At 39.9% G+C, this 23255-nt stretch overlaps 1 protein-coding gene across 8 annotated transcripts in view; it reads right to left on the bottom strand.

The window, feature by feature from the left end:
• Positions 1-23255, bottom strand: part of snama (something that sticks like glue) — a 301283-nt gene that overhangs the window by 190753 nt on the left and 87275 nt on the right. For all 8 annotated transcript variants that reach the window (XM_071664963.1, XM_071664959.1, XM_071664964.1 and 5 more), the window contains exon 4: positions 10607-10661. In XM_071664963.1, coding sequence (XP_071521064.1) covers positions 10607-10661 — 55 coding nt within the window. The remainder of the gene's footprint in view (positions 1-10606; positions 10662-23255) is intronic.

Below are 23255 nucleotides of genomic sequence, written 5' to 3'. Positions count from 1 at the left end.
TGATTCATGTGAGAAACTGCAGAAGCTGGTGACTGAGTTTGGTAAAGTGTGTGAAAGAAGAAAGTTAAGAGTAAATGTGAATAAGAGCAAGGTTATTAGGTACAGTAGGGTTGAGGGTCAAGTCAATTGGGAGGTGAGTTTGAATGGAGAAAAACTGGAGGAAGTGAAGTGTTTTAGATATCTGGGAGTGGATCTGGCAGCGGATGGAAACATGGGAGTGGAAGTGGATCATAGGGTGGGGGAGGGGGCGAAAATTCTGGGAGCCTTGAAGAATGTGTGGAAGTCGAGAACATTATCTCGGAAAGCAAAAATGGGTATATTTGAAGGAATAGTGGTTCCAACAATGTTGTATGGTTGCGAGGCGTGGACTATGGATAGAGTTGGACGCAGGAGGATGGATGTGCTGGAAATGAGATGTTTGAGGACAATGTGTGGTGTGAGGTGGTTTGATCGAGTAAGTAACGTAAGGGTAAGAGAGATGTGTGGAAATAAAAAGAGCGTGGTTGAGAGAGCAGAAGAGGGTGTTTTGAAATGGTTTGGTCACATGGAGAGAATGAGTGAGGAAAGATTGACCAAGAGGATATATGTGTCAGAGGTGGAGGGAACGAGGAGAAGAGGGAGACCAAATTGGAGGTGGAAAGATGGAGTGAAAAAGATTTTGTGTGATCGGGGCCTGAACATGCAGGAGGGTGAAAGGAGGGCAAGGAATAGAGTGAATTGGAGCGATGTGGTATACCGGGGTTGACGTGCTGTCAGTGGATTGAATCAAGGCATGTGAAGCGTCTGGGGTAAACCATGGAAAGCTGTGTAGGTATGTATATTTGCGTGTGTGGACGTATGTATATACATGTGTATGGGGGTGGGTTGGGCCATTTCTTTCGTCTGTTTCCTTGCGCTACCTCGCAAACGCGGGAGACAGCGACAAAGCAAAAAAAAAAAAAAAAAATATTTGCGTGTGTGGACGTGCATGTATATACATGTTTATAGGGGTGGGTTGGGCCATTTCTTTCGTCTGTTTCCTTGCACTACCTCGCAAACGCGGGAGATAGCGACAAAGCAAAATAAAAAATAAAAAAAATAACCACTCCAAGGGTAAACTTTGGTTCATCCTTTGATGATGTAGTTTAATGAGATACAATTTAAACCAAACATGGCCTGATGACATTCTAATCCCTGACTGAGTTGTGGTTGAGTCACATATCTATAGTTTGGGTGTGTGCATCGCCTAGAGCCATTGGCTATCTTTGTCTCCACTGATTTCAATAATTCTTTATACCTTACCCTTTACACATTTCAATGATAAAAACAATGGCACCTGTGCATAAAATTAGTGGTTACAAGCAAAAAAGAATAATTGAAATGCTCTGGCAATTATCTTTACCTAGAGAACTAAAATTTTAGATACAAAAAACTGGAATCAAGGCAAGGGTAAACACACATGGCACTTGGTGTGAATATGACAAGCATGTGTCAAACTTTGTGCCACATAAAAGAAAATAATCAGTAAGAGTTACCTTACTTGTTGCAGCAATTATGTCACAAAAAAGGTGCAAGTATGGATCAAGATTCAAGAATCTGCAATCTTTTTGTAAATTTCAATATTTTTGGATTTTGGAAACATGGGCTTATAGACTGTGGTTTAAATACATAACCTTACCAGAGCATTTAATAAACATATACCAAAATCATTGTACAGAACTCACATAATCCCTCTGTTAAATTTCAAGGTGTAATACAAGAATGTAAACTAAAGTAGCCAACTTGGCATCATGAAGAGTTAAGGGTGAGGAAACAGCTAAGGTAGCATGCAGGTCTTATATATTATTCAGAGTGGGCCTTGGTGCACATAGGAAGTCATTATGGATATGATTTGGCTCAACACCTTAGTCAAAAGACAAGCTTGGTTCAGGGGGTTGGATATGTACTTTTTATATGTTTACCAAACTCTGAAGCCCAGTTCAACAGTTCTTGCACAGTTAACTGTCTGGAGGCTGAAGAAGTTCTTGCACAGTTAATTGCTCTGAGGTTGAGGTAAGTAAGAGCAAGTCTTGCATTTCACCCACTACAGGAGTTTGTAACAATGTGCAAGGAGGGTTAACCAAGATAAGCTCTGGCTTGGTAGTATCAGGCATAGGTAACAGGGAAGTCTGTCACACTTTGAAGCCAATATCCATTTTTTTTCAGTCATAAGCTTTAAGGAAATTCGGTCTGTCCTAGATACACATATCCTGGATCAAGATCACACTCTTATTTCTTGCCTATCTATCAAAGTATTTTTCTCCAAGAACTGTATATATTCTTCCCTGATGGCAATCATCCTATTTATAGTGGTTTGTGCTTCTTCAGTCATTATCACTATCCTCATGTTTGTCTTTCACAGGCTGCATAACAAAGCTGATAATCTCTTCACCCATCACCTAGTAAACTACAAGTGTTTCACCTTTGCCATTCATCCATTTCATGTCATGTCATCTCCATACAAGTTTTGATTACCTCACTTTTCACATCCTTAGCATAAAATAATTCTGCTGCTTCTGTATTCTCACTTTAAACTTTGATGCCTTCAAAGGAGTCATCAATCTCAGAGTCACTATACACTCTCAAAGTCTCTACTTTGAGAGTGTATAGGGCCGGCTCTGTCATTGGCTGCCACATATGTGCAAAATAAATGTAATTCTTTATGCAGAGCCCTTTCATGAATGTGTAGAGCCCATAAGCAGATGGTACATTAATGAACACATGGAAAATCATTTCCTTCCTGTAAATGTACTTCAAGATGTCAATTTTTCATTGATCAACGGGCTGTATCAATGACATAAAGTTGGAAAGCAAAAATAGAGCAAAAATATTTCTAGATAAAAAAAGTCAGCAAGAAAGCTAGCAGAACAATAATCCAAGAGGAGGAGAATCTTTGAACCAGGCAGAATTACAACTTTAGAACAGCATTGTCTCACCTCCACTACAAAATATTTTCAAACCTGTGTTCAGTTGCCTGGTAATCTAGGCCAATCTATTACCTGTGTAAATCATGGGAAGAACTGTACTCCTTTTGGGGCAAGATGAGCACTCCTACCGATCACAAATAAACTATAAATGTATGCCAGCTAAGTTTGCACACACAAGTACAATCTTTCTTTTTACTTCTCTCATATCTAACACAATATTCACTGGGTGCAACAACCATGTTTCTTGAAAAGCAACACCAAAAGTCTAGTCTCATATGTGTTGCTAATCTGATCTGGAATTAGATTTTCTCCTTCCATGAACTTAGAAAACTTTGTCATCATACTTCAGAGCAGCCTCCAAAGCTTCTCATCTTATGTTTTGAAGTAGCAAAAGCCATAGGGCAATTCAAATTCATGCAACCATCCACCTAAAGTCACATGACTCTAGTTTTCAATTTCTTATGGACCTCTTGGGCCTTCTCACACAGAAGTACTCAGAATTAGGTACAACTTCATTGCCAACTGCTCAATCCACACAAGCAAAACTCTAGCAAGGTCATTCTCTCCAGCTTCATGTATTATAATCAGCAATGCACTTATTAAATTCATTCTTAGAGCAAAATCTTTATAACTTTTCACAAAGCCTCTTAATAAAAAATAAATCTGCGATATCAACACCATTAGGCTCATTTACGTAATGCATCCATAACTATTTTCTCTAATTCCACGAATATTTCCAATATCAGTAAGAAGGAAACTACAATATGCTTCCTCTTTACAAAAATACTCTCAGCAGCATCACTTGTACCATTTTTGGATAACATTTTAAAAGCAGAATTTAAGTAAATTTGACAAAAATACCTGAGGATGGCATCGACCCTTACAATCATCAGTACTGATAGCAACAACAATGGCACATTCTTTGCCAGCGCCTTCTTTGGCTGACTTTAAAAACAAATGATGTTTTTGGGTGGTAATTCTGAATAAGCTGATCCACAGATTTTGGGAATCTTAAGATCTTAGAAGCATGGAATTTTGAATCTTAGCCTGTATCCAGTTTCCATCATGTTATCGCGCTATGAAAAATTTCCACAGAAATGTATTTTTCCAATCTAGTGACCATATAACAATCTGTGTAACTACATGTCCCAAACATAAACAATTCCTCACCTCCATATGGTGTGCACATAAGTATTCATATGAAGCTTTTATGCACTGTTCTTTGATACTGCACAAACAAGAATTTGCAAAATTTCTTACTTTTCCAAAAGAAGGAACAGAGAAGGGGAATAAGTGAAGGGATTTCCAATCTAAGGTTTGGTCATCTGTTATAGAACATTGACTCGCTAATGCAGGAAATGGCAAGTATGTTTGAAAAATAAATATATATAATTTGTCAACTGTCAAAGTGTGAATGATTTATACAACTGTACAGATGAATGATAATGTCACCATATTTCATCTAACCACATATGCCAACCAAGCATATTAATAACAAATGAACCTCAGGAAACCATCACTATTTCATTTTTGCTTACCAAGACATTTTACTCATAGCTTATTTTTTTTCCCTTAACTTTAAGTTGTATCAAGTGACCTAAAACAATTCAACGTCTTTTAACTTCAAATCTTAGATTCTTACTGGTTTCTCACATTACCACATCGAGGAGCAGTGGCAGGGTTTGTTTTCATTTTGTTGATTACTTCTGTAATCTCATAAGATTTCAATGAGAAAATACGCACAAATGCATTGTGTTTAAACTTGTATGTCATAGCTTCTACCACAGAGCAAAAGTCGATATGAAAAAGAGCTACCTCACATGATGATACTTACCAATGAATAACAAACTACAATTCAACAGCTGCTATTCAGAACTTTACACTTCTATCTAACTTTACAATCATATTATTGCTCTTTCACAAGAGTCTATGGGCACTGGTTACTATCTCACATATGCCTATGCTATCACAGCAATAACGCAATATTCCTATTCTGGGATCCAATGTAGAAAAAAAAATGAATCTGTGGTTACAGAATCTTCTATGCTAGAAAACGCTACAAAAGAAGTGATCTCTTAACAATGAGAAAATTTTATCTAAAAAATATTTGTACCTGAACTAGGTATTCTCTTCACCCAATTCAACATTACGGTACATGAAGCTGCACAATCAACAGATGACGCAGTGCACCAGATTTCACTACTCTAGAACAGAATGTGCAGGTTTAAATCTACAATAACAACAGCAATGAAGTACTTACTGCAACTTCTTTCATACAATGAACATGAGTGGGACCGAATCAAGAGGGGCATTAACAGGTTGGATCAAGACTGGAGAGAAATTCTGAGTACTGTGCTTTCCTCCAAAACAAGTCTACCACGCAAATCAGTTATAACGTTTTTTAAAGAGTTCAACAACCCCATTCATCATTGAAACTTATAGGATGGGCTTTTACATTTCTTAGATATCCAATGATAAATTAACGGGATCCAAAAATCAATCTATTGTGTGAAAACTAATTTTTCATAACAAAATATCTGTAATTACCCGATGCATTTTGTTCATCTAGGTAATAAAATTTTTTTAAATATTTATCACAATATTAAGGGATTATCAATGCCCCTAACCATAAAAATAAACCTATCTTTGTAAATCCCAACTAGAGACTGCTCAAAACTGAAAATCAAATAAAGAAAAATTAGGAGTTACAAAATACACTCCATATCAAACAAGCTCCATAAAATAATGGTATCTAAACAGCAAATATCAACAACAAAGGTAACTCTAAAAAGGTTAAATATTCTTTTCTTCCTGACACACCATTCAGTTCACCAGCAATTTACAATGTTAATAATTCATCAGTTACCAGAGGTTGAACAAAGACAAAGGTAGTGCAGTGCTACACCTTGTATTATTGTACACGCAATGCTCCACCAGACAGATAAAAGAAATCCAAAATTCTAATCCTCGATTTTGTGAATCAAGAGTATTTATCATCAGCAAAAGCTTCCTAATTCTATTACTGGTTTTCCTTAAGTACACATATGATTAATTACAAAATAACTTAATCATAATGTGAACGTTTCTTGTTAACAAAACCCACTTAAAAGCATCTCGAAAATTAGCCATTACTAAATAAGATAACAGAAGGAGGAAATTTCTCTCAACTTACTTGATCTATATGATTAAAAACAAGAATATGCTAAAAATAAGAAGAAAAATAGTTCCATATATTCCACTTCCTTGTCATCTGTTATTCCATTAAGCAAAACTGGAGGCCTACTTGCATACACAGAGTATTAAAAAACTGTAGTGTAGTACACAAACAGAGTATAACATACTGGGGAAAATCAAGCATCTTACTGCATCACTTCCATTTACAACAATTAACATCCCGAGAAAATACATCATAAATGAATTCTAATAACAGCAATACATATACAGCAATACATATAAATATGTATTTGATATTTTTCTCTTTTCCTGCATGCTTTTGTGTTGCTTCCTATGGGGCGGGGTGGTGTCCGGAATGGATGACGGCAAGCAAGTATGAATATGTACATATTTTATATATGTGTGGTAATAAAAAGAGTGTGGTTGAGAAAGCAGAAGAGGGTGTTTTGAAATGGTTTGGTCACATGGAGAGAATGAGTGAGGAAAGATTGACAAAGAGGATATATGTGTCAGAGGTGGAGGGAACGAGGAGAAGTGGGAGACCAAATTGGAGGTGGAAAGATGGAGTGAAAAAGATTTTGAGTGATCGGGGCCTGAACATGCAGGAGGGTGAAAGGCGTGCAAGGAATAGAGTGAATTGGAACGATGTGGTATACTTGGGTCGACGTGCTTTCAATGGATTGAACCAGGCATGTGAAGCGTTTGGGTTAACCATGGAAAGTTTTGTGGGGCCTGGATTTGGAAAGGGAGCTGCGGTTTTGGTGCATTATACATGACAGCTAGAGACTGAGTGTGAATGAATGTGGCCTTTGTTTTCTTTTTTTCTGGCGCTACCTCGCATATGTGCAGGGGAGGGAGTTGTCATTTCATGTAGCGCTAGGAAAAGACAACAAAGGCACCATTCATTCACACTCAGTCTCTAGCTGTCATGTAATAATGCACCAAAACCACAGCTCCCTTTCCACATCCAGGCCCCACAGAACTTTCCATGGTTTACCCCAGACGCTTCACATGCCCTGGTTCAATCCATTGACAGCACGTCAACCCTGGTATACCACATCGTTCCAATTCACTCTATTCCTTGCACGCCTTTCACCCTCCTGTATGTTCAAGCCCTAATCGCTCAAAATCTTTTTCACTCCATCCTTCCACCTCCAATTTGGTCTCCTGCTTCTCCTTATTTCCTCCACCTCTGATGCATATATATCATCCCTAGGGCTAGGGATAATAAGAACACAGCCTACATATTCCCTGAATGTCGCAGGTGACAAAAAGGGGTGGGAACGGGGGTCTGGAAATCCTCCCTTCCAAATCTACTTTTCCAAAATAAGGAACAGAGAAGGCAGGCAAATGAAGATATTTTCCCTCATCTTGTTCCTTGCACTACCTTGCTATTGTGGGAGATGGCGAATACATATAAAAAAAAAAATGTTTGAGGACAATATGTGGTGTGAGGTTGTTTGATCAAGTAAGTAATGAAAAGGCAAGAGAGATGTGTGGTAACAAAAAGTGTGTGGCTGAGAGAGCAGAAGAGGGTGTGTTGAAATGGTTTGGACATACGGAACGAATAAATGAGGAAAAGTTGACAAAGAGGATAAATGTGTCAGAGGAGGAGGGAACAAGAAGCTGGAGACCAAACTGGGGGTGGAAGAATGGAGTGAAAAAGATTTTGAGCGATCAGGGCCTGAACATGCAAGAGGGTGAGTCGTGCAAGGAACAGAGTACAATGGAATGATGTTGTATAAGGGGTCGATGTGCTGTCAATGGACTGAACCAGGGCATGTGAAACAGATGGGGAAAACCAGGGAAAGGTCTGTGGGGCCTGGACGTGGAGAGGAAGCTGTGGTTTCGGTGCATTACATGACAGATAAAGATTGACTGAGAGAGAACGAATGTGGCCTTTTATTTGTGTGCGTATGTGTGTGTGTTTTCCTGGTGCTACCTCGCTAATGCAGGGGGTGGTGATACTGTTTCCTGTGGGACGGGATGGCTCCAGGAATGGATGAAGAAAAGCAAGTATGAATATGTACATGTGTACATATGTTTATGTCCGTGTATGTATATGTGTATATCAAAGTTCACCTTGAAGAACGTAGATTGGAGGGGAAGGTGAATGGAAACAGTCCTGGACCTCAAATTTTATTCCATTTTGACAACAGTCTTCATCAATGAACTGGCAGAATTATAAGGACAACATGCTTATATAAACTCTATAAACTCAGGCCGACCTGAGATATGTCATGTCAAACTGTGCTCTCGCTCATTGGCTCCTCCCTCTTCTGGAACTCCAGTCTGTATTGGCTACCTCTGCTGCTGTCCTAGACCAGTTGAAACCCTACTTTTCCATTACTTGATTCTTTCATGAAAATGTGCATGGCCTCTAAAGATTTCCTCAAGGCGTTGCTGACTCGACAATGAACAACACTAGCATTCTCCCAGTTTAGAAGATGATTGCCTTAATCAATATGTTGTACCAGAGCATTTGATAATCTATGTAGTCTAATATCTGTCTAAGTTCTAGAAGATTCTCCAAGTACTTTTTCTGGCATTCATTACATGGGATGGTATATACCACACTCAGTTCACTAATCCTCTTACCTGTCCTATCTCTGAAGACCTCACTTATCTTTACACCTGGGGAACAGACTACCTACTTCTGGCTGATTACCAGGAATCTTTTTTTTGTCTTATGACCCCCACCTGCTCTGGAGTGAGGGATTATTAGGTATTTACCTTCTGACCTACTGTTTGATCTTACTACCTCTTTATTAATATCTCTTCTCTCCATTATCTGTATAACTTTCATTTTTAGTTCCAAAATTAAACATTTACGATACCCTAACTATTGAAAAACATCTTGTAATATACTCAAATTCATCTTGTGTATACTCTGAACTGCAAATTTTTATAGCTCGAGAAAAATCCAATTATCATACCTGATTTTACTACCACTGTGGGAAGAAAGTGAGTGTATGAAATTATTTTTGTCTTTCAGTTTTCTATACACTGAAAAACTTGGTCATGATCTCTTCTCCTAATCATCATATGTTGTCCTTATACTTCTATCAGTTCCCTGATGAAGACTGTAATTGAAACATTGGAATAAAATTCGAGTTCCAGGGCAGTGTTTCCATTCACCTTCCCTCCCATCTGGACGTGTATATGTTGATATGTATATGTATGTATATGCACAGTTATGTGTATATGTGTGGATAGGTCTTTCTTTGTTTCCTAGCACTACCTCGCTGACACAGGAAACGGCGGTAAAGTATAATAAATGAAATATAATAAATAGCGTTCAAATAGCATACTAATTCACATCAATCTTACTTCTGAATCAATACAAGTCATGTTCAATCAATAATCAGCATTCAACTAATCATCAATCTGTTTATCAAAAATATCCAACAATGTAATGGTTAAGCTTATCAAAAAAATTAGAGTGATGCATTAAGATACTAAGTCTTGTATAACCCAGCCTTAATACAAAGACTTTTCCTTAAATCAATTACCTTATTCTTTAACTTGAAATGGGTAAAGCTCCTTTGTTCCTGCAGCTATTACAAAACTGTGGTAAATTGTAAATCTGGCAATTATGGACACATCAAAATAAAATGTCATCATTTGCAATATGACCTGATGCCTTTGAGAAAAGGCTATATAAAACAATCTCAAAGGTATAGAAGTGCAATGTATCTCAGAACTACATGTTAAAAAATGTTCTACTGTACTTGCTATGCATCAGCAGTAGTAAAGATATCAAGTGGCAAATATGACTCCTTAAGTTCTTTTCTTAAACTTTATCTCAAGCAAAAACTCAGACAATGGGTTTTCCAGTTTTAACCCAACAACAATTATGGCAATGTTCGACCAAATAGCACACACCTCAGGTTAAAGTTTTATTGACTAGATCATACAAAACATACATGTATATGTATATATATATGCTAAATGAAACATAACACAGTGTACTAGTCATTAACTGTTCCAGACAAATAGAAATCTTACTAATAAATCTTCACTACTGTTAAAGGTTTAATAAATTCAACTTCTTTGGTAGCTATGCTATGGTGAAAATACCACATCAATTTTTGCAATGAAGATATCCTCCATAACTCTGCACAATGGAGCTTTGTCAAAACTATTAGCCTTCCACTGTGGAAAATTATAGTGGTACAGTGCTACAAAGTTTTACATGAAAAACAAATGGCAGAAGATACCCCACCCTTAGTCAGTCAAAACTACAAAAGTAAATTGTATTTGAAATAATTCATGAGGACAGCTTCATACCATCCCAAACATGTGCAATAGCAACTGCAAAAATAGCACAAGCCACATCACTGTGGTAAAGGTAAGGCCAGGTGAACCTCTGAAGGCCCATTGCCTGAGGCCCTCCTTATAAGAATCATCCACCTTAAAAACTACATAAACAGGTGTTACCCGGCAGGAGGTAAAGAAAGTTGCACAGACGATCCAATATTACATACGTTCATCAGGTTTGATGGGTTCGATAAGAGCAGGGCTGTTGATTCCTTGTTCTCCCTGTAACAATGAAAAACATGGACTTGTAAATAAAGATTATAAACCATACTAGAAAATGAGAGAAAAATACATAAAAATGAGAAAATATTTACTAGGCATGTGTACTCATCATATGAATTCCAATCCATAAAAAAAAATACACAGCACTTGCTCGATCTTAATCAATATCAACATACTCCCCTATACCTGCTCTCCTTAATGCTCTCCCCAGTTTCAGAACCTGACCAACATGCCCTAAACCTACTGACTGAGATATTTCAATGCCCTCCATCCAGCATGGATCAACACTAAAACCCAAGATACCTGAGAAGAATAACTCATAAACCAACCGCATCCTTTAAACCTCTTCACCAGTCAAACCCAACACTCCAGCAAGCCAACTTTGTTGAACACTTTTTTGCACGCTAGTAATGTAAAACAAGGATCACCAAGAAAACACTAAAGTACATAAACTCTCATCTGATACTTCCTCATTCTGACTGCTCCACATCTAATCCACACATCCTACAGAGCATGTGCACACATGTACAGATGCACGCACTCACACACACACACACACACACAGATCAATGATGTGGACAGCGAACACTTCTTCAAGAGATGATAAACAGAGCACCCAGAAAACATACCATAATACAATTAGGCAAGGACATTGTTAAACAGAAAAAAGTAAAAGATGTAAGAAGTAATTTCAAAGGATGAAAGAGGTGAATGAATGGAACAGAATGAATGAGTACATGGCTAATACAAACAGCACCTAAGAAGCACAAAGAACTGAGAGTAAAGGTTCAGCGGAGGGCAACAAGATAGTACTAGATTTTGGGGAATTGAGTTACAGGGAAAGGCTCATGGCTTAATTTGCACACCTTGAAAGAAAGAAAGAAGAGTAGGTGAGAGATGACCTGATCACAGCATTTAAGCTATCTATACATCTATCTCACTATCTGTATCTCTTGATGCCTGTTCCAACTGGAACTCCCTCAAAGGGGTGGTCATGGCAACAGTCTCCATAACAAAAGAACTCCACAGCCACTTCCTAGCCTTTAGTGCCTCACACTTAACAGGCCACAGGCAATTCTAGCGCAGTGTTTGCAGAGGCTCCTACCTAGTTTCTTTTCCCATAGGTGTGTTGAACACTGGAATAAGTTATCATCAGATGTAGTGAATGATAAGTCTAAGTATAAATACCTAAAAAATTTGTTTCAACAAATATTTTATAAATTCAGGTATACTTGAGAAAAATGCCTGAAATATACTGTATAAATTACAATGATAACAGGGACAACAGAAAGCTAATGTGCACCGGCGGGGAGTCGGTGATGGTTTAAAAAACTGCTGAGTACAATTACATCTTCCACAAGGCTTTCACCACCTCTTCTTTAACCAAACCATATATATCTATGTTGGAGGCTCAAGACTGAAGTCCACATCAAGGTCAGGCCTTAATTAAAATATTGGAAGAATTATGAAAATTAAGAGGAGACAACAGAAAGCATTCATGAAATTTTGAGGAAGTGAAAAAGCAGCCTTTTAAAATGTGCCAGGTCATAGTTATTGGAAAAGACATGAGAACATAGAAAGTTCCAAAGCTTTGAGGTGTAGGGAATGAAACAGTTATCAAAATGGCTCACCCTTTACCTGACATTGGCAACATAGTAATCATGCTAACACAGGAGACAGTGACAAAGTATAATAAATATATAAAAAAAAGATTTACCTCTCCCATCTGCACTACAGGGAGTATATCCTCAAGAGATTTCAGCAGCTCCCAGCAATTTCGTTTCTTTACCATATCAGTATGGGCTGTGAACACTTTCTAATTTTGCAATCTCACCTGCCTTGTAGGGTGATGTTAGTACACAACAGCATTCAATATGTGAAAGAATTAGCACAATGAATATCATTGTATTTTCTTTTCATTCTGAAAGTCGCACAATCCTGCTACCCATCCCTCAGTAGGAGGCAACCGTTGTTCTGTTGTGTTCACTGAAGGTGAGGTCATTAGACATTATTACTATAAGGTCTTTCATACTGTTCAAATGGTTCATGACAGCATCTGTGTCTGTCAAGTATTTTGTACTGTTTCTGATTTCTTTATTTCCCCAAAGGAGGACTTCATTTATGTTTCTCTGTAGCCTTTCAGCATCCTCCACTGATGTGATTTTTCATATCTACTCTTGTATAATCTGCAAAGGATGATAAGAAACTGTGCTTGCATCAATGTCACTTCCTTGGACACTGAGCTTTGTACCATGGAGACACTGGAGATGGCATGGTTTACAACTATGTGCTGTGATTGCTTGGTTGAAAAAATTCTACTCATCTCCTAATTTTTCCATTCATTTCCACCTTTTGCATTTACATGCTAGAACACCATGGTTACATTTTGTCAAATGCTTTTGTAATTTTGTAGAATGCTTTTGCAAAATCTGGGTTCATCATGTCAAGATAATGCTTTTCCAATATTTTACCAATCCTATCATAGTGGTCAAGCCCTACGAGAGGCATGTCAGCCTGATATTTTGTCAGGAAAGGCATGAAAGTTTTCAAAAAAGCCATAAAAACTTTAACTTGGCTAGGATCAACAGGTACCAAGAAGCAGCAACTGTTTTGTGATGATATATGGGGATTTTTGTTTACTCAGTGTTGACTGCCTCTACATGTTTACAACTGGGAAGTTTTCTATCCAACAGTGATCACAAACACAAGTGGGCCTTCTGAGAACTTGGTACATATAGTATAATCTTCTCTCCTGGCTGGTACACTGTGGAAAAGGTATTAGAGTGTTTTCAATAGTTTTCAATTTCCAAATTGGTAAAACCACTTATAACCAATCTGCAGCTATACCTGGACAAGCTCCACATGGTGAATACAACCATAACTGGGCAGGTTGACTCTTCCCACCATCCAAATCCAAAAGCATGCTTTCCTGGTATGAGGGTTCGGCTTGCATAAAAAACAGCAATAATTAGCAAACAAGAAAAAAATCTTGCCCAGTCAATTACCCATATAATAGAGAGGGAAGGTACAGCCCAGCCGATCTCTTAAATGAGTTCCTATATTTTGGAGCTGTGTGCACTCAACCCCGTAAATAACTGATTCTCTCAAGAACTAATGATGATGAAATTGATTCATTGAAAGCTGATCATGATTTAATCATAACAGGAAAGAGATCATGACTGTGATGCAGAAGAAATAAGAATGGATTACTGCATATAAAACTGTGAATACGGTGCAACCCAACTCTGCTTACTCAAGGTGGTACTGCAAATGAACAGTCATCTCTGGCAAGGCTGTAAAATTAGTACAGTCTCATCAATAAACATACTCAAAAGGAGTCTACATTTCCCTGCTACTGGCATTGGCACATCCCTGGGCTGCAAGAGCCTTTAGAAAGAGGTAAAAGGTAACACAAGGACTCATTCGCAGAAATTGGTCCTTGAGTAATTACAAATAAAATAAATTGTGAATAATACTTATCGATCTATCTATATATCTGATGCATGTTCCCTTCTGCGACTCCTTGAAGGGGGTGGCCACAGCAATAGTCTCTAAAATTGGTGAACTTCAGTGCTGTTTCTTAGCCTTTAATGCCACACCGTTAACAAGCCACTGGCAGAGGGCCAGTCTAGTACAGTGTTTGCAGTCTTCTACCTAATGTTCCAACTGACTACTTATACCTAATGTTCATACCTAATACTTCTACCAAACAGTCCTACCTAAATGTTCCTACATACTACTTCTATTTATTGCTCCTACCATTTTGCCAAAAGGCAGTACTCAGTACTCACCATACGAAATATGGACTTATGAAGAATGAGCTGTATGAGTTCAGTGTTGTAAAGAGAGAGATTTTATGTTTAAAGAAAATCCTTAAATGAGAATAAAACAATGAATATGTGATAAATATATACTTATTTTTTATTTATTTTGCTTTGTTGCTGTCTCCCGCATTAGCAAGTAGGGCAAGGAAACAGACGAAAGAATGGCCCAACCCACCCACATACACGTCCACACACGCAAATATACATACCTATACATCTCAATGTACACATATATATACACACACAGACATATACATATATACACATGTACACAATTCACACTTTCTGCCTTTATTTATTCCCATCACCACCTCGCCATACATGGAATAACAACCCCCTCCCCCCTCATATGTGCGAGGTAGCACTGGGAAAAGACAACAAAGGCCACGTTCACACTCAGTCTCTAGCTGTCATGTAATAATGCAACGAAACCACAGCTCCCTTTCCACATCCAAGCCCTACAGAACTTTCCATGGTTTACCCCAGACGCTTCACATGCCCTGGTTCAATCCACTGACAGCACGTCGACCCCGGTATACCACATCGTTCAAATTCACTTTATTCCTTGCACGCCTTTCACCCTCCTGCAGGTTCAGGCCCTGATCACTCAAAATCTTTTTCACTCTATCTTTTCACCTCCAATTTGGTCTCCCACTTCTCCTCGTTCCCTCCACCTCTGACACATATATCCTCTTGGCCAATCTTCCCTCACTCATTCTCTCCATGTGACCAAACCATTTCAAAACACCCTCTTCTGCTCTCTCAACCACACTCTTTTTATTTCCACACATCTCTCTCACCCTTATATTACTTACTCAATCAAACCACCTCACACCGCATATTGTCCTCAAACATCTCCTTTCCAGCACATCCACCCTCCTACGCACAACTCTATCCATTGCCCACTCCTTGCAGCGATACAACATTGTTGGAACCACTATTCCTTCAAACATAGCCATTTTTGCTTTCCGAGATAATGTTCTCGACTTCCAAACATTCTTCAAGGCTCCCGGAATTTTCACCCCCTCCCCCACCCTATGATTCACTTCCACTTCCATGGTTCCATCCGCTGCCAGATCCACTCCCAGATATCTAAAACACTTTACTTCCTCCAGTTTTTCTCCATTCAAACTTACCTCTCAATTGACTTGACCCTCAACCCTACTGTACCTAACAACCTTGCTCTTATTCACATTTACTCTTAGCTTTCTTCTTTCACACACTTTACCAAACTCAGTCACTAGCTTCTGCAGTTTCTCACATGAATCAGCCACCAGTGTTGTATCATCAGAGAACAACAATTGACTCACTTCCCAAGCTCTCTCATCCACAACAGACTGCATACTTGCCCCTCTTTCCAAAACTCTTGCATATACCTCCCTAACAACCCCATCCATAAACAAATTAAACAACCATAGAGACATCACACACCCCTGCCGCAAACCTACATTCACTGAGAACCAATCACTTTCCTCTCTTCCTACACGTACACATGCCTTACATCCTCGATAAAAACTTTTCACTACTTCTAACAACGTGCCTCCCACACCATATATTCTTAATACCTTCCACAGAGCATCTCTATCAACTCTTAACATATGCCTTCTCCAGATCCATAAATGCTACATACAAATCCATTTGCTTTTCTAAGTATTTCTCACATACTTTCTTCAAAGCAAACACCTGATCCATACATCCTCTACCACTCCTGAAACCACACTGCTCTTCCCCTATCTGATGCTCTGTACATTCCTTCATCCTCTCAATCAATACCCTCCCATATAATTTACCAGGAATACTCAACAAACTTATACCTCTATAATTTGAGCACTCACTCTTATCCCCTTTGCCTTTGTACAATGGCACTATGCACGCATTCCGCCAATCCTCAGGCACCTCACAATGAGTCATACATACATTAAATAACCTTACCAACCAGTCAACAATACAGTCACCCCCTTTTTTAATAAATTCCACTGCAATACCATCCAAACCTGCTGCCTTGCTGGCTTTCATCTTCCGCAACACTTTTACTACCTCTTCTCTGTTCACCAAATCATTTTCCCTAACCCTCTCACTTTGCACACCACCTCGACCAAAACACCCTATATCTGCCACTCTATCATAAAACACATTCAACAAACCTTCAAAATACTCACTCCATCTCCTTTTCACATCACCAATACTTGTTATCACCTCCCCATTAGTCCCCTTCACTGAAGTTCCCATTTGCTCCCTTGTCTTACGCACTTTATTTACCCCCTTCCAAAACATCTTTTAATTTTCCCTAAAATCTAATGATACTCTCTCACACCAACTCTCATTTGCCCTCTTTTTCACCTCTTGCACCTTTCTCTTGACCTCCTGCCTCTTTCTTTTATACATCTCCCACTCATTTGCATTTTTTCCCTGCAAAAATCGTCCAAATGCCTCTCTCTTCTCTTTGCTAACAATCTTACTTCTTCACCCACTCACTCACTACACTTTCTAATCAACACACCTCCCACGCTTCTCATGCCACAAGCATCTTTTGCGCAACCCATCACTGATTCCCTAAATATATCCCATTCCTCCCCCACTCCCCTCACATCCTTTGTTCTCACCTTTTTCCATTTGGTACTCAGTCTCTCCTGGTACTTCCTAACACAAGTCTCCTTCCCAAGCTTTCTTACTCTCACCACTCTCTTCACCCCAAAATTCTCTCTTCTTTTCTGAAAACCCCTACAAATCTTCACCTTCGCCTCCACAAGATAATGATCAGACATCCCTCCAGTTGCACCTCTCAACACATTAACATCCAGAAGTCTCTCTTTCGTGCGCCTATCAATTAACACGTAATCCAATAACGCTCTCTGGCCATCTCTCCTACTTACATATATATTTTTTTTTTTTTTTTTTTGCTTTGTCGCTGTCTCCTGCGTTTGCGAGGTAGCGCAAGGAAACAGACGAAAGAAATGACCCAACCCACCCCAATACATATGTATATACATACGTCCACACACGCAAATATACATACCTAAACAGCTTTCCATGGTTTACCCCAGACGCTTCACATGACCTGATTCAATCCACTGACAGCACGTAAACCCCGGTATACCACATCGATCCAATTCACTCTATTCCTTGCCCTCCTTTCACCCTCCTGCATGTTCAGGCCCCAATCACAATAAATCTGTTTCACTCCATCTTTCCACCTCCAATTTGGTCTCCCACTTCTCCTCGTTCCCTCCACCTCCGACACATATATCCTCTTGGTCAATCTTTCCTCACTCATTCTCTCCATGTGCCCAAACCATTTCAAAACACACTCTTCTGCTCTGTCAACCACGCTCTTTTTATTTCCACACATCTCTCTTACCCTTACGTTACTTACTCGATCAAACCACCTCACACCACACATTGTCCTCAAACATCTCATTTCCAGCACATCCATCCTCCTGCTCACAACTCTATCCATAGCCCACGCCTCGCAACCATACAACATTGTTGGAACCACTATTCCTTCAAACATACCCATTTTTGCTTTCCGAGATAATGTTCTCGACTTCCACACATTCTTCAAGGCTCCCAGGATTTTCGCCCCCTCCCCCACCCTATGATCCACTTCCGCTTCCATGGTTCCATCCACTGCCAGATCCACTCCCACACATCTAAAACACTTTACTTCCTCCAGTTTTTCTCCATTCAAACTTACCTCCCAACTGACTTGACCCTCAACCCTACTGTACCTAATTACCTTGCTCTTATTCACATTTACTCTTAACTTTCTTCTTTCACACACTTTACCAAACTCAGTCACCAGCTTCTGCAGTTTCTCACATGAATCAGCCACCAGCGCTATATCATAAGCGAACAACAACTTACTCACTTCCCAAGCTCTCTCATCCCCAACAGACTTCATACTTGCCCCTTTCCAAAACTCTTGCATTCAACTCCCTAACAACCCCATCCATAAACAAATTAAACAACCATGGAGACATCACACACCCTGCTGCAAACCTACATTCACAGAGAACCAATCACTTTCCTCTCTTCCTACACGTACACATGCCTTACATCCTTGATAAAAACTTTTCACTGCTTCTAACAACTTGCCTCCCACACCATATATTCGTAATACCTTCCACAGAGTATCGCTATCAACTCTATCATATACCTTCTCCAGATCCATAAATGCTACATACAAATCCATTTGCTTTTCTAAGTATTTATCACATACATTCTTCAAAGCAAACACCTGATGCACACATCCTCTACCACTTCTGAAACCACACTGCTCTTCCCCAATCTGATGCTCGGTACATGCCTTCACCCTCTCAATCAATACCCTCCCATATAATTTACCAGGAATACTCAACAAACTTATACCTCTGTAATTTGAGCACTCACTCTTATCCCCTATGTCTTTGTACAATGGCACTATGCACGCATTCCTCCAATCCTCACGCACCTCACCATGAGTCATACATACATCAAATAACCTTACCAACCAGTCAATAATACAGTCACCCCCTTTTTTAATAAATTCCACTGCAATACCATCCAAACCTGCTGCCTTGCCGGCTTTCATCTTCCGCAAAGCTTTTACTACCTCTTCTCTGCTTACCAAATCATTTTCCCTAACCCTCTCACTCTGCACATCACCTCGACCAAATCACCCTATATCTGCCACTCTATCATCAAACACATTCAACAAACCTTAAAAATACTCACTCCATCTCCTTCTCACATCACCACTACTTGTTATCACCTCCCTATTTGCGCCCTTCACTGAAGTTCCCATTTGCTCCCTTGTCTTACGCACTTTATTTACCTCCTTCCAGAACATCTTTTTATTCTCCCAAAAATTTAAAGATACTCTCTCACACCAACTCTCATTTGCCCTCTTTTTCAACTCTTGCACCTTTCTCTTGACCTCCTGTCTCTTTCTTTTATACATCTCCCACTCAATTGCATTTTTTCCCTGCAAAAATCGTCCAAATGCCTCTCTCTTCTCTTTCACTAATACTCTTACTTCTTCATCCCACCACTCACTACCCTTTCTAATCAACCCACCTCCCACTCTTCTCATGCCACAAGCATCTTTTGTGCAATCCATCACTGATTCCCTAAATACATCACATTCCTCCCCCACTCCCCTTACTTCAATTGTTCTCACCTTTTCCCATTCTGTACTCAGTCTCTCCTGGTACTTCCTCACACAAGTCTCCTTCCCAAGCTCACTTACTCTCACCACCCTCTTCACCCCAACATTCATATATATTATTATTATTATTATTATTATTATTATTATTATTTTTTTTTTTTTTTCCTTGTCGCTGTCTCCCGCGTTTGCGAGGTAGCGCAAGGAAACAGACGAAAGAAATGGCCCAACCCACCCCCATACACATGTATATACATACGTCCACACACGCAAATATACATACCTACACAGCTTTCCATGGTTTACCCCAGACGCTTCACATGCCTTGATTCAATCCACTGACAGCACGTCAACCCCGGTATACCACATCGCTCCAATTCACTCTATTCCTTGCCCTCCTTTCACCCTTCTGCATGTTCAGGCCCCGATCACACAAAATCTTTTTCACTCCATCTTTCCACCTCCAATTTGGTCTCCCTCTTCTCCTCGTTCCCTCCACCTCCGACACATATATCCTCTTGATCAATCTTTCCTCACTCATTCTCTCCATGTGCCCAAACCATTTCAAAACACCCTCTTCTGCTCTCTCAACCACGCTCTTTTTATTTCCACACATCTCTCTTACCCTTACGTTACTTACTCGATCAAACCACCTCACACCACACATTGTCCTCAAACATCTCATTTCCAGCACATCCATCCTCCTGCTCACAACTCTATCCATAGCCCACGCCTTGCAACCATACAACATTGTTGGAACCGCTATTCCTTCAAACATACCCATTTTTGCTTTCCGAGATAATGTTCTCGACTTCCACACATTCTATAAGGCTCCCAGAATTTTCGCCCCCTCCCCCACCCTATGATCCACTTCCGCTTCCATGGTTCCATCCGCTGCCAGATCCACTCCCAGATATCTAAAACACTTCACTTCCTCCAGTTTTTCTCCATTCAAACTCACCTCCCAACTGACTTGACCCTCAACCCTACTGTACCTAATAACCTTGCTCTTATTCACATTTACTCTTAACTTTCTTCTTTCACACACTTTACCAAACTCAGTCACCAGCTTCTGCAGTTTCTCACATGAATCAGCCACCAGCGCTGTATCATCAGCGAACAACAACTGACTCACTTCCCAAGCTCTCTCATCCCGAACAGACTTCATACTTGCCCCTCTTTCCAAAACTCTTGCATTCACCTCCCTAACAACCCCATCCATAAACAAATTAAACAACCATGGAGACATCACACACCCCTGCCACAAACCTACATTCACTGAGAACCAATCACTTTCCTCTCTTCCTACACGTACACATGCCTTACATCCTCGATAAAAACTTTTCACTGCTTCTAACAACTTGCCTCCCACACCATATATTCTTAATACCTTCCACAGAGCATCTCTATCAACTCTATCATATGCCTTCTCCATATCCATAAATGCTACATACAAATCCATTTGCTTTTCTAAGTATTTCTCACATACATTCTTCAAAGCAAACACCTGATCCACACATCCTCTACCACTTCTGAAACCACACTGCTCTTCCCCAATCTGATGCTCTGTACATGCCTTCACCCTCTCAATCAATATCCTCCCATATAATTTACCAGGAATACTCAACAAACTTATACCTCTGTAATTTGAGCACTCACTCTTATCCCCTTTGCCTTTGTACAATGGCACTACGCACGCATCCCGCCAATCCTCAGGCACCTCACCATGAGTCATACATACATTAAATAACCTTACCAACCAGTCAACAATACAGTCACCCCCTTTTTTAATAAATTCCACTGCAATACCATCCAAACCTGCTGCCTTGCCGGCTTTCATCTTCCGCAAAGCTTTTACTACCTCTTCTCTGTTTACCAAATCATTTTCCCTAACCCTCTCACTTTGCGCACCACCTCGACCAAAACACCCTATACCTCTCACTCTATCATCAAACACATTCAACAAACCTTCAAAATACTCACTCCATCTCCTTCTCACATCACCACTACTTGTTATCACCTCCCCATTTGCGCCCTTCACTGAAGTTCCCATTTGCTCCCTTGTCTTACGCACTTTATTTACCTCCTTCCAGAACATCTTTTTATTCTCCCGAAAATTTAATGATACTCTCTCACCCCAACTCTCATTTGCCCTTTTTTTCACCTCTTGCACCTTTCTCTTGACCTCCTGTCTCTTTCTTTTATACATCTCCCACTCAATGGCATTTTTTCCCTGCAAAAATCGTCCAAATGCCTCTCTCTTCTCTTTCACTAATACTCTTACTTCTTCATCCCACCACTCACTACCCTTTCTAATCAACCCACCTCCCACTCTTCTCATGCCACAAGCATCTTTTGCGCAATCCATCACTGATTCCCTAAATACATCCCATTCCTCCCCCACTCCCCTTACTTCCATTGTTCTCGCCTTTTTCCATTCTATACTCAGTCTCTCCTGGTACTTCCTCACACAAGTCTCCTTCCCAAGCTCACTTACTCTCACCACTCTCTTCACCCCAACATTCACTCTTCTTTTCTGAAAACCCATACAAATCTTCACCTTAGCCTCCACAAGATAATGATCAGACATCCCTCCAGTTGCACCTCTCAGCACATTAACATCCAAAAGTCTCTCTTTCGCGCGCCTGTCAATTAACACGTAATCCAATAACGCTCTCTGGCCATCTCTCCTACTTACATAAGTATACTTATGTATATCTCGCTTTTTAAACCAGGTATTCCCAATCATCAGTCCTTTTTCAGCACATAAATCTACAAGCTCTTCACCATTTCCATTTACAACACTGAACACCCCATGTATACCAATTATTCCCTCAACTGCCACATTACTCACCTTTGCATTCAAATCACCCATCACTATAACCCGGTCTCGTGCATCAAAACCACTAACACACTTATTCAGCTGCTCCCAAAACACTTGCCTCTCATGATCTTTCTTCTCATGCCCAGGTGCATATGCACCAATAATCACCCATCTCTCTCAATCAACTTTCAGTTTTACCCATATTAATCGAGAATTTACTTTCTTACATTCTATCACATACTCCCACAACTCCTGTTTCAGGAGTACTGCTACTCCTTCCCTTGCTCTTGTCCTATTATTTTGCTTTGTCACTGTCTCCCGCGTTAGCGAGGTAGCGCAAAGAAACATACCAAAGAATGGCCCAACCCACCCACATACATATGTATATACATACACGTCCACACACGCAAATATACACACCTATACATCTCAATGTACACATGTATATACACACACAGACATAAACATATATACACATGTACATAACTCATACTGTCTGCCTTTACTTATTCCCATCACCACCTTGCCACACATGGAATAACACCCCCCTACCCCCTCATGTGTGCGAGGTAGTGCTAGGAAAAGACAACAAAGGCCCCATTCGTTCACACTCAGTCTATAGCTGTCATGCAATAATGCCCGAAACCACAGCTCCCTTTCCACATCCAGGCCCCACACAACTTTCCATGGTTTACCCGACACTTCACATGCCCTGGTTCAATCCATTGACAGCACGTCGACCCCGGTATACCACATCGATCCAATTCACACTATTCCTTGCCCGCCTTTCACCCTCCTGCATG

The sequence above is a fragment of the Panulirus ornatus genome, chromosome 9 (genome assembly GCF_036320965.1).
Source record: "Panulirus ornatus isolate Po-2019 chromosome 9, ASM3632096v1, whole genome shotgun sequence".
NCBI lineage: Eukaryota > Metazoa > Arthropoda > Malacostraca > Decapoda > Palinuridae > Panulirus > Panulirus ornatus.
Note: the sequence above shows the minus strand (reverse complement) of the source record. Positions and strands in the feature narration are given on the sequence as shown.